The sequence below is a fragment of the Oryctolagus cuniculus genome, chromosome 13 (genome assembly GCF_051225735.1).
Source record: "Oryctolagus cuniculus isolate XC-2025 breed Fujian yellow rabbit chromosome 13, ASM5122573v1, whole genome shotgun sequence".
Taxonomy (NCBI): Eukaryota; Metazoa; Chordata; class Mammalia; order Lagomorpha; family Leporidae; genus Oryctolagus; species Oryctolagus cuniculus.
Genome location: NC_142879.1, coordinates 61,171,931 through 61,184,466, shown reverse-complemented (window position 1 = coordinate 61,184,466; position 12,536 = coordinate 61,171,931). Strand labels below are relative to the sequence as shown.

General features: G+C 42.8%; 1 protein-coding gene across 1 annotated transcript in view; it reads left to right on the top strand.

The window, feature by feature from the left end:
* Window positions 1–12,536, top strand: part of ACTN2 (actinin alpha 2) — a 75,861-nt gene that overhangs the window by 35,293 nt on the left and 28,032 nt on the right. The window contains exons 5-8 of the mRNA XM_051821489.3: window positions 2,047–2,134; window positions 3,741–3,819; window positions 7,357–7,438; window positions 12,376–12,461. Of these exons, the coding sequence (XP_051677449.1) occupies window positions 2,047–2,134; window positions 3,741–3,819; window positions 7,357–7,438; window positions 12,376–12,461 (335 nt within the window). The remainder of the gene's footprint in view (window positions 1–2,046; window positions 2,135–3,740; window positions 3,820–7,356; window positions 7,439–12,375; window positions 12,462–12,536) is intronic.

Sequence of the window (12,536 nt, the reverse complement as noted above, 5' to 3'; positions counted from 1 at the left end):
GGGCCCAGTATTAGTTAAGGGTCTACATGCTTGTGCCAGTGCTGTGGCATAGCAGGTAAAGCTGCTGCCTGCAGCACCAGCATCCTATATAGGTGCCAGTTTGAATCCTGGCTGCTCCACTTCTGATCCAGCTCTCTGCTGATGGCCTGGGAAAGCAGTGAAAAATGGTCCAAGTGCTTGGGCCCCTGAACCCATGTGGGAGACCTGGAAGAAGCTCCAGGCTCCTGGTTTTGGATAGACCCAGCTCTTGCCATTGAGGCCATTTGGGGAATGAACCAGTGGATGGAAGACCTTTCTCTCTGTCTCTACCTCTTTCTGTCTGTAACTCTGCCTCTCAAATAAATAAATAAATAAATAAATCATTTTAAAAAGTTCTCATGCTTATTGGGACTTTCCAAATTGTAAACATTTAAACATGAGCAGAATCTCGGATTATAGAAGTGGCTTCAAGGGTCCTCCAAGAAGCAAGTGTTGTTAAGATGTGTTAGAAAGTTGTCTCAGCCTGCTCAGACTGCCTTAAAAAAATACTGTAGCCTGATTCACTTAAACAGCAGATATTTATTTTCTCCTGCTTCTGGAGGCTGATAGTGCAAGATCAGAGTGTTGATATGGTGTGGTTCTGGGGAGGTCCCTCCTCCTGTCTTGCAGTGGCTACTTTCTCACTATCATTACATGACTGGGGGCTGGGATACAGAGAAAGCATTAGCACACTCTCTGATGTCTTTTGTTGTAAAGTGAAGATACCATTCCCATCTTGGTGTCCTGCCCTCGTGGCCTCAATTTAACCATAATCACCTCCCAAAGGCCCCACCTCCAAATACCATTGCACTGGGGTTCAGGGCTTCAATATCTGAATGTGGTGGTGGTGGTGATGGTGGGAGGGGAACACAAACCTTTAATCCGTGGCAGAAATGCAAGAGATTTCTTGGAGAAAAGACCTGTGGAGGATGAAGGGGAAGGAACAGAGCAGAGAATGGCTGAGAAGTCTTCAGACCAAAGCTCCTGGCTGATATCTGAATGGAGAAGGGGATGGGCAGAGGTTTAGGGTACAAGTCTGAGTGGCTGCTTCAGCTGGGCCGTGTCAGGCAAGAATGGCCCTGCCCTAGGGCTCCATCTGTGGCAGGAGCAGCCCCAGGGAAGTGTGGCCTTAGAGGCAATGCAGGGGTGCACCAGGGTGCTGCAGCAGGCACGTGCCAGTTGCCTGCCCTGTGCATCCAGCTGCAGGATGTGTGAGCAACATTTTTTATGACTATCACAGGCAGTGAGAGTTCCTTTTAACTTTCTTAAAACTCAAATGGCCAAACTTGAAGTTTATAGACAAAACTCTGGGGTATAGGATCACTGGGTATGGAAAAAAATTTGGGATATTCTGACCTCCATGAATTCCACTCACCTAAGAACCTGGATATTAAATGAATTAAATGACAGGTTGTCATAGCTACACACATAGTTTTTCCGTGTGAGTTTCACTGTAGACTGCTTTAATTTATTTGTGGCTGTGTATTTCAGAATTGTGTACAGTCAACATTAAGCTTAATACAAAGGATGAAATAGACCTAGCAGAGTCACCTCTGTCATAGATTGTGCCCAGTTCTAACCTTTACTAGTATGTTAAGGATGTGAGAGAGACTGGTAGCATCCTGCCAGCCTGGAGAGCTCTCCTTCTCACACATCATGGCACTGTTCTAGAATAATAAATGTACCCAATGTCACCTCACCCAGTAGGGAGCCCACACTTTTTAAAATTACTACTTTCATTAAAAAAAAAAAAGTAAGTTACCAATCACTCTGAAGTGTAGTTTTAGGTTTTTTTTTCCTTCTTTATGTTTTAATTTCTGGCTGCTCCAGCATCATCCTTTTGAAGTCCTTTAAGCGACACCAGAGCTTTATCAGGGTCCCAGCTCCCACCCATTTGCAGAGGTCATGGGAGGAGGTGAAGCATTTGGTGACCAGCTTTCTGGGAGGTCTGTTGCAAAAGCAACGAGGAGTTGGGTGAACTGAGCAGTAAACATTGCCTGTGGACCCTTTCCTCGGCTGTCATTCCAGAAACGTCTGCCAAGGAGGGTCTGCTACTTTGGTGTCAGAGGAAAACCGCTCCTTACAGAAATGTGAACATTCAGAACTTCCACACCAGGTAAGCACGTGGGGTCCTCGAGGGCGTGAGGGTGGTAGGGAGAACAGTGTTGGTGGACTGCAGCGTTTCCCTCCTCCTGTCTCAGAAGCGTTTTGTGTCTGCAGGAGAATGAGGGCTAGAGAATTCATAATGCTTAGGGTCTCCCCAGGGCAAGCATTTGAGTCAGGTCTAGGATGCCAGTGAAACAGCTCTGACTCAAAAAGTGAGCACGTGTAGTGGCAGAGCGTGGAGGCGTAGGAATGCACAGGCGGCAAGAGTGGCTGTTGCTTCTCCGCAACAGGGGCAGGCCCAGCAGAGCCTGCACACTCTCACACTAGCTACACGCCGAGCCCTCCGCACTGTGGAAAACAGAAAGACACTTAGTGCATCGGCTTTGCTGTGCTGAAATTCAAGGGAATGCAGGCGAATCATGTGAAAAGTTACAGGAAACAAGATGGTTCCAATCCAGATGTCAGGTGGGGGCATAGTGCTGCCTTTGGCTTCAAACTTCTTTCCAGGGTGGGTGTTTTGGTCACTATACTATGTAACTGGAACAGTTGGTTATATCTTTGCTCTTTGGATGGGAGGTTACTCACCAGTGTAAGTAGGTCCTCTGTGGGCCATGGATAATCAGGGAAAAAAGGATGAACCATGGCGAAAAATTGGGGAAGCTCTTCTAGTTCATGAAATGTCATTAAAATGATGTTCAAGTGGCAGGCACTGAGCCAGGCCTTCCTGTAGTATACTGCGCCTGTGGCATACTGTCTGACATCTGAGAGGGGTGGGAAGGGCTGGGACCTTCTGCCAGTGTCAAAGTTGGAAGTCCCAGGCCTGCCTCCACTCACTTCTTGTTCTTCTTCTGGTCCCAGATTGGCCTCACGGCTTCAATAGTGTGGCCCTGATACTCTCACCAGGGTCTCCCTGTCCCTCAGACACTTGGAGAAACCCAACTCACACTCCCTCTCTCCCTGAACCTCTCTCACAGCCATGCTCAGAGGCCAGCACTGTTTAAGGAGTGTTGAGTGCTGTCATCTGTGGAGAAACAGGCTAGAAACCCAGATACCCTGCTCCTCGTGTGGGCTCCCTCACCCACATGCCTTTGTCTCTTAAAAATTTAAAGAAAGAACTTGATGACAGAGGCATACTGAGGAGCTAGTGGTGGCTCTCGAAGTGTCCAAAGGGTTCTTGGAGGAAGTGTGACCCAGACATGGTCAGGGTAGACGTCCTGTGCGTGTTCTCTGGGCAGACCCAGGGCTAAAAGCCAGAATGGAGACTTGGAGATGAGAGGAGGCAAGTTGGCCCTGGAAGGGCAGAGACAGCAGGAGAGAGACAACTTCCCTGCTGTCACGGTCTGTGCCAGCACACACAGCACTAGGGCAGGACAGAGGGCAGGGTTCTGGCAATGGAAAGGAGAGGAGCAGAGGGTGGAAGTCTACAGTAGACCCCGAAGAATAAAGATGTGTCTTCAGGGGGCCGCAAGCTTGTAAGGCGGGGTCAGGAGAAGGTACAGGTGTCCTCTGTGCATGGGGTAGCACCCCAGGGAGGTCAGCCCCAGACTGCGAGCAGAAGCCGGCTGCTGCTTTCTCTCCTTTAATCTGTGTTCCTGTTCTTCTCGACTGCTGTGAAGCTGGAAAGACGGCCTTGGACTCTGTGCCCTCATCCACAGACACCGGCCCGACCTCATTGACTACTCAAAGCTTAACAAGGTTATTCTGGGTGGCCTGGCATGCAGTGTTCCCACCCACGCACCTCGGCATGCCATCCCGGGAGTGAGCACATCAGCACTAAACCAGCACAAACCTTGGGGCTTCCCACAGAAGATGCCACGGGGAGAAAGCACATTCTCCCAACTCGCCTTTCCATGACGCAAAGACGAAGGGTGGCCAGGAAAACACCGACCTAATTCATTAGAGAGGACAGGAGCCTAGTGTGTTCGTGGTGGTGATTTCCTAGAAGACATTTTATGTATGATTCTTTGAGATTGTACATTTCTGGATTGTAAGTATGGAGAGTGACGCCTAGGAGGGTGCTTGCAAAGGTTCATGGAAAAATGGAATTACAAGATAAGTTTATTTGAGCCGGCGCCACAGCTCACTAGGCTAATCCTCCGCCTTGCGGCGTTGGCACACCGGGTTCTAGTCCCGGTCGGGGCGCCGGATTCTGTCCCGGTTGCCCCTCTTCCAGGCCAGCTCTCTGCTGTGGCCAGGGAGTGCAGTGGAGGATGGCCCAAGAGCTTGGGCCCTGCACCCCATGGGAGACCAGGATAAGCACCTGGCTCCTGCCATCGGATCAGCACGGTGCACCAGCCGCAGCGTGCCAGCTGTGGCGGCCATTGGAGAGTGAACCAACAGCAAAAGGAAGACCTTTCTCTCTGTGTCTCTCTCTCTCACTGTCCACTCTGCCTGTCAAAAAAAAAAAAAAAAAAAAAAAGATAAGTTTATTTGGGTGCAAAATTGTTTTTGAAATCCATGTGTGGTTTTTCCATTCACATTTCTTATGAACTTTTGGAAGATTCTTTGTATTTGGGGTGAGGAGACGAAAGGTTCAAATACTCCAAGATGTTTTAAATTCCTTTTCATCTTTTCTAGAAACTGTAGTTGCAGACATATTTGATCAGAACTGATAAACTTATTTCTCACACAAGGGATACTTCATAACTATCTCATTATTGAGATGTTAGTTGTAGCCTTAGAAGTTTAGGGGTTTGTAGGAGGATTTGTTTTGGTTTTTTTTTCCCCCAGAAAATTCAACTTATAAAACCTTACTTATCCCTTTAAACTTAAGTTTTAGTGTGCATAATTCTCAGATTAATATTAAAATTCTTTCTTTAAAAGTAGTTTTAGGAAATGGGTAGTTAGCCTGGTGGTTGGGGTGCCCGTGTGCCATATCAGAGTGCTTCAGTTTGAGTCTTTGCTCTGGCTCCTGTCTCCAGCTTCCTACTAATGCAGGTCCTGGGAGGCAGCATCGATGGCTCAAGTAATTGGGTCCCTGCCATGCATGTGGAAGGCCTAGATTGTGTTCTGGCTCCCAGCTTTGGCCCCAGCCCAAACCCAGCTGTTGCGGGCATTTTGGGGAGTAACTAGCCTGTGGGAGTATTGCCCTCGCCCTCGCCCTCGCCCTCGCCCTCTGCCTTTCAAATATATAAAGTAGTCTTAAAATGAAAGCAGTTGCCCCAAGTGAATCTTGACTCTTGTGGATGGTCTATGCTGCCGCAGGCATAACATGAAGACTGAAGGATGAAATCATGGCCGAGCCCTGATAAACGCTCCCAGGGTGGTGCTACAGTGCATTGCCTCAGGGTGCTGGTGTGCTTAGCTGGCCGCTCACGTTGTGTTGCTGTGTTGTGGTGTGGAATCTGGTCCTGCTGCATGCTGCCTTCACCTGTGTGGTGTGGATGTCACAGAGAATGTTCTGGCTTCTTCCACCTATTTAGTTATCACCCGCCCACTTCCCCCCCACCCTCAGCCTGTCTCCACTGACTGTGGGGCAGCACATGAGGAATTGACGTGCATCCTAAAAATTAAGACTACGATGCTGTAAAGTTGCCTAAGAGAATGGAGCAACCAGAACTTCTTAGCTTTTCAATGCATATATTTCCTTATGCTTTGAGCTTCTTTAAAATGTTTCAAATGTAAAGACTGCATTTTTTCAATTAGTCCTTATCTCATATGCAAAGTGAGGACATTGTTCTGAATAAGCCTACTTTCATTAGCAGCTTATAGTGGTTTTTTATAACCTGTGGTAATTGACCAACCAAGATGTCTGAAAAAATGTTAATATGATAGAAACTGGTACTCATTTACATAGTGCTAGATCAGACACTGTTATAAATAAATTTATGTGTATAAGCACATATAAATAAGCATGTATATGTGTATATGTGTATATACACACATGTATTCATTCAAGTGCTACTATCTCAGGTCTACAGATGAAGAAAATAGGAAGTTCGGTAATCCATCCAAAGTCACATGGAAAGTTGAGCTAGGAAATACGTAATTGCCACATGTTATAGCTTTAAGTTACAGTCTCTATGAGACAGTGTTCACAAAGCCTCAGAATCACCACTCTGTTTTTAATGTCAGAATTGTTCTTGAATATTTATTTGAGGAAAAGAAACTTTTACTCAGCTGTTTGGTTTCATAAATATTTGCATAAAATACTCAGGTAAGATTCACTTAAGGGGTGGCCACTTTCAATCAAATTGCTATATGCTTTATTAAAATGTTTAAAATTTTTTTGCTCGAGATAATTGTATACTTTACAAGGCCATGAAACTGTTTGTTTCTCAATTGAGCAATAGGACTGTGTTTTTGAACCTTGCGCTTTTCAAATATTTCACAGTATTAAGATGATTGGACTCATTGCTGTGTCTGAAGTGTTTCAGTGCCTCTCCTGTTACAATCAATTGAAGTCCTCCCTGGATGGATGCTACTTTTCCTTTTGATTTTTCTGTCTTACTCCCCTCCCGTTTCAGATTCATACTACTTAATTTCTTTAATCAAAATAAGAAGTGCTAAGACTTTTAGTTTTTCAGTGTTTCAATTATGTACATCTGGTTAAATTTATATCACATATATTTTACCATTTTTATATTGGAAGATAAATGTAGTCTTTAAGACAAAAATTTCTTCAAGAATTTATTTACAATTTTAAGAGTTTGTCACTTCTGGCCTTTCATGTTGTAAACTTAATTTTTTTTCTCTTTTTAGTCATCTTGTAGCACTCTTTAGAGAGCTAAAAAATTTCATTTATCTAAACATTTCCTTCATCTCTACCCTCAGCTTTCTTATACATAAAACTAGGGTTTTGGAATAAATATTCTCCAAAATCATCTTCCATACAAACCTGCCAAGTTTGGTTTTTCATGATTTCTTTTAGAATGATTTAAGTTGTGTTACCCATGGGTATGAAAATAAGCTCTCATGTGTTCTTTCTTGTCAATGAAAAAACTTTTCTGACAACTTGCTTTCTATGTGCAAAGCATTTGTTCTCTTAAACCTTTTGCTCACGTTTTGTGAATTGGAGTGTGCATGGATTGTGTAATTTTTGTGATTTGTTGGTGATTCTTTAATTGTTAAAAAACTAGGAAAAGATATGAAGAAAGGTTACTTGTACTATTGTGGTTTTGTGTGTGGTGGTTGGGGGAGGTATTCTCCCCAAAGTGAAATATATCAGAAGCATTAACCATAAGTCCTGTTTCAAAATATATTTTAAAAAATTGTTTGTATTTTTTAATACAGGATGACCCCATAGGAAATATTAACCTGGCCATGGAAATCGCAGAGAAGCACCTGGATATTCCTAAAATGTTGGATGCTGAAGGTGAGATGAAAATTGTGTTTACAGAGTTACAGAAAAATCTGTAGACTACCAATGTTACAGCTTTGCATGGAGACCTTGTAAAACTGCATAGCTAAGTTACATCTGAAGTATTTATGATTCCTAACAAGCTTCTGTCACTGGTCACATGAGGAATAGAGAGCTTCATATGTAGCTTGTTTGTGAAAAGAAAAATTTTTAAATCCTTATCAAAAATAAGCCAGAAAAACTATGAAAGTTAGATTTGGTTTAAAATTCATCTTTGGTTTATAATTTTCAAAAACACAATTTATTGTCTTTATCTATTACAAAAATAAATTTAGAAAATAAATTCCTTTGTGATTTGCTTAAGGGGAAAAAAAATCTTTCCAGCTAAGAAGTTATAGAATTGAAATCTGGATTATAGAATATTCAGCATCAGTGTACCATTCAAACTTTCACATTTCATTTTTTAAAAGTTTTAATTTTTTTATTTGACAAGCAGGGTTTCAGAGACAAAGACAGATCTTCCACCGGTTCACTCCTCAAATGCCAGCCTTGGCTGGGCCAGGCTGAGGCCTGGCACCTGGAACTCCATCTGGGTCCCCACATGGGTGGCAGGGAACCAAGTATGTGAGCCATCAGCTCTGCATCCCAGGGTGCCCATGAGCAGAAAGGGGAGGAACTGGAAGCAGAGCACAGGACTCAGACCCAGGCACTCTGATATGGGGTGTGAGTGTATTGGACACTGTGCCACATACTTGCCCTCACGTGTCATTTTTAGTTACACTAAATTAAAGCCATATAAATGTATTTGGTAAACTTTTATCATCACACATTCTGGAGATTAGTTTCAAATACCTTTTGTGCCTTTTTTATGTAGTAGATTCTTATGAGTTATAACTAGCAGAGTATGTAAAGCACAGATAGGTAGAGACCATTTACTCATTACATTTATTCCTGATTTACTTATCCTTTGAGAGGTTATATTAAGCACCTACTAGGAACAAGACCCTCTGCTAGGTACTGTGGGAGATAATGAGATTTATGACATGTCTATCCTGCTCTCATGGAACTTGTATTCATTATATTGCATTGTTTGCTGTTAATATTATTGTTCTCTGATAATCCATTGCTTCTTCCATGAGCACTGATGAGGAAAAGCAAAGAAAATGACTATAACTAAGAGTTTTCCATTTCTCTTTGTTCTTGGTGATTGTGTTAGGGCTGCTGAAATAAACTACCATAATCTGGGTGGCTTGTGGAGATTGAATTTCTTATGCGGTTCTGGAGGCTATAAATAAATCTGAAATCAAGGTGTTGGCAGAGCCTGAAGCCTCCTGGGAGAATCCTTCCTTGCCTTTTCCAGCTTCCATTGGCCTCTGGCAGCATCAATCCAACTTCTACCTCTGTCTTTACACAACCTTATTTTCTGTCTCTGTACCTCTTCTCCCCTTCCAAGGATGCCAGTCATATTGGATTGAAGACCCTTTCTATTCCAGCATATTCTCATCTTCACTTGATTATATTTATCCATACCTTCCTTCCAAATGTGGTCACATCCAGAGGCATCCAGAGGTTAGGACTTCAGCAAGTGTTTTTGGGGGAGACACAATTCAATCTTTAATAGTGATCTTTCCATTGGAACTCTATTAGTACCTATTTATTAATTTAGCCATTTTATCAAACACCTGTATATTGGGGTGTTAATTCTTAAGTACAGTATTCAGAATTCTACTTATGGTTTTTCCAAAGCTCTTTAGAGGGAGAAAGCAATTAAAACAGTGAAGTAGGAACATAGAAAGTTTGCTTTTCCTTTTTGAACTTCTGTCTTCTCTAGACCAAGTTTGTATTTGTGTGATCTTTCCATACTATAAATAACTACTCCGTTTTCCCACTTGAATAATAGCCAGCACATTAAAGAGTGAAGATAGGCAACATCTAATAAATTCATCTTCCAGTTCATTAATGCCTCCCTAGTATCCTAAAGGTGAGAATGAGTTTCGTATTCAGACACTCATTTATGATCTCATCACTGTTACTCTGGCATTGCTAGCATTCTTCTTCTCAGTTCTGTTTTCTCTTGGTCTCTGATTCCTGATCTAGGCTTACATCAATTCCTTTTATCCTTGGTGGCTGAGGGGATGTGCTAGCACTGTATTCACTTCCTCTTCCCATCTTCTGTTGCTTGTCTTCCTCTTTCCTTTTGAATTGTTCAGAAGAATGCTCTCATACTATATTATTATCTTTGTAGAATACTGTCTCATAAGGAGCTTCTGGTTAACAGTTATGAACTTGACTACCTTGGATGCGGAGCATTCTGTGATGTGACTACTGAATTTACTCTGCACATTACCCCTGGTGTCTTTGCAACCTACTTTTGGACTTAGCATCAGCACAGTCTGATTTCTGCTGCTCTTTTATTGTAATGTTAGTTTTATATTTCCTTCTTTCAGATTGCTAATGCTTCTTGGCAAATCCTTGGTTCCCTACCTTCTGCTGTTGACCTTACTTTCTGTCATTGGTGTCAGTCTCTCAACCTGAAGCAGGGATTTTCACATGGCTCACTGGCCTACTCACCCATGAACGGTAGTAAAAACTGGAGAAACCTCATCTTCATTGTCTACCATGAAAGCCTGTGAAAATTGTCCATTTTCCTCCATGAACCTTTTCTGAAGTGAACACGGGGGTTAGATCTCTGGGCTCATTTGTTCTATGTGGACTTGGAAAAAGGATCTTGTTGACCTCTGGGTCTTCCATGTGCAGATCAATAGAAATCCCTGGGAATGTGCTTTTGCATGCATTCTGGAGGTCTCACAAATGCGCCATTCTTGTTAGTTTAGGGATCTTCTGAGATGGCCATGCTCTTCTCTGTGACAGTTCCTTTGTATCCCATGGCAGTTCTCAAAAGTACACAGAGAGTGATGACTGCAGATGTGACTGTTTTCTATCTGAGCCAAGATTCTGCAGCACAAGTGTGACTTGGTGAGGAGGCAGGGAAGATTCATGACTCTGCCTTCTCTGAGGAAGCACTTAGCAGAAGCCTGCTGGTACTAGGTCATCCAAGCAGTTAACCTTCTTCTCTCCACACAGATTTAGTCTGCACTGCCAGACCTGATGAAAGAGCCATAATGACTTATGTTTCCTGTTACTATCATGCTTTTACTGGGGCCTGGAAGGTGAGGACGCAAAGCATGAGTCTCCACTCCCCTTGCACATTCTGTGTCTTACTTTCTTTTTCAATGGTTTTCCTCTTTATTTCCCTCTCCCCTGAGTGAGGCGGTCCATCTGGTTCTGAAGAGGTAGTCGTTTGTCTTTTTCAGTCTAGTTTTCTTTGAAACTTCCTTTTCTGTCCATGCAGTGGTATGTTGTTCATGTTTGTTTTCCAGAAGATTCCATGAAGTTACATAAACCCATAACTTTTCTGTTTATAGCCTCTGGAAACCCAGTGACTAGATTTTGACATAGGGAATTATGAGGTATTGTTTTAACTTCATTCTGTCCATTGACTGACCCAAGAGTATGAACAAGGTTCAAAACCAATTCATCACAAATGGTATTGTCAAGGTAGACAGAGAAAGAATATATATCCACATAATTCTGTTCCTCTCTTCCTCTTGGTTATTTCAACAGGCTCAGAAAAATTGTAGAAAGAGCCATAATGATATTGGAATCTGGGGTGCCATATGATATCACTGTGTGCTTATTAATAAATTCCCAATATTAATAAGCCTGTATGGGTTCTTGCCTAATATTCAGAGAAGAATTCTGAATACCAGGATAAATGAACAAAGCATCATGACAAGTTTTAAGCTTTTTATTCAGTGAAAGAAATGCATAGGAGAGTGAGGTCCCTATCTAAAAGAGAGAGAAATCTGGATTCATACCGAGCACCAGGAGCCAGCCACATGGAGGAGCATGTAGGCCAGGAAGCATGGGGCGGGTGGCCTGAAGGTCCAGGGCAGCATGGGCCCACACTGGCAAAAGGCCAAAAAAAGAAAGGGCTGTGCCCACCGTGTCCCAGGCCTTTAATTCACTTCCAAAGGGAAGTGGTTAATTAACACAGGTGTGGCCAGGTAGGGTTGTGAGGTCGCATGGGGATGTGGTGAAGGTGTGGTCTTCCAGCTCACAAACCTGATCAGTTTTATCCTGTATGCCTGCCTACATCAATAATAAGCATAAAAGGTATAAACCCTGCCCTTTAGATGTTTTGCTACTCTTCGTGATTTCTCTGAATGTCATGGTAAGTATGTATAGAAGGTATTAAGAGATGTCCCCTCTGTACTAAACCTGATCTTCACATAAACTAGAACAATGTATAGAGTAGGAATCCCCAACAATTAGGAGGGTGGGGATAGGTAGGTAGCAGGACAGATGGCACAGTACAGTCCTGCTGTTATTTCCAGCATCTTACAAAGTGACACATCAAAAAGTTCATGGAAAATGCAAATTATTAAAAAAAAACTATGCCTGGATTTGAATTTTTTTGCACCAAAATAAACTTACCTTTTAATTCCATTTTCCATGAACTTTTTTGAAGATCCTCTGTATTCTTTAGAACAAAAAAAAAATAAATAAACAAATAAAAAAAAAAAACAGGAGATGTCTTGAAACAGTTGAAGGATGGTCCTTGTGAGTTGTGAGGAAGGGGTCCCAGCTCTATATGAAGTAGACGGGTTCCATATGAATGTATTGAGTGCTCTTTTAAAAGTCAATATAAAGGGATGGACAAGAAAACAAGCCCTCAGTTTGATTAAAAAAAAAAAAAAGCTGGTTCAAGCCATTCTGTTCGGGAATCTTTTTAATACTGCACAGTCTCCTTGAGGTTCAGGACCGTGGGCCTGTGAAACACACAGAAGATTGGTCAGCATAAACCGATTTGTTCTTCCCTTTGTTCACCCTGGTTTCTCCTCTTCATGTGTGTGTGTGTGTTCGTGTCCTGTGTTATTTTCCCCACTCAGACATTGTGAATACTCCCAAACCCGATGAAAGAGCCATCATGACTTACGTTTCCTGCTTCTACCATGCTTTTGCGGGAGCAGAGCAGGTATTCAACACGTGTCCATCCAGCTTGCTGTGCTGCTCTTCTGCACTGATTTTAGTTGCGTGTGCGTACCTGGGT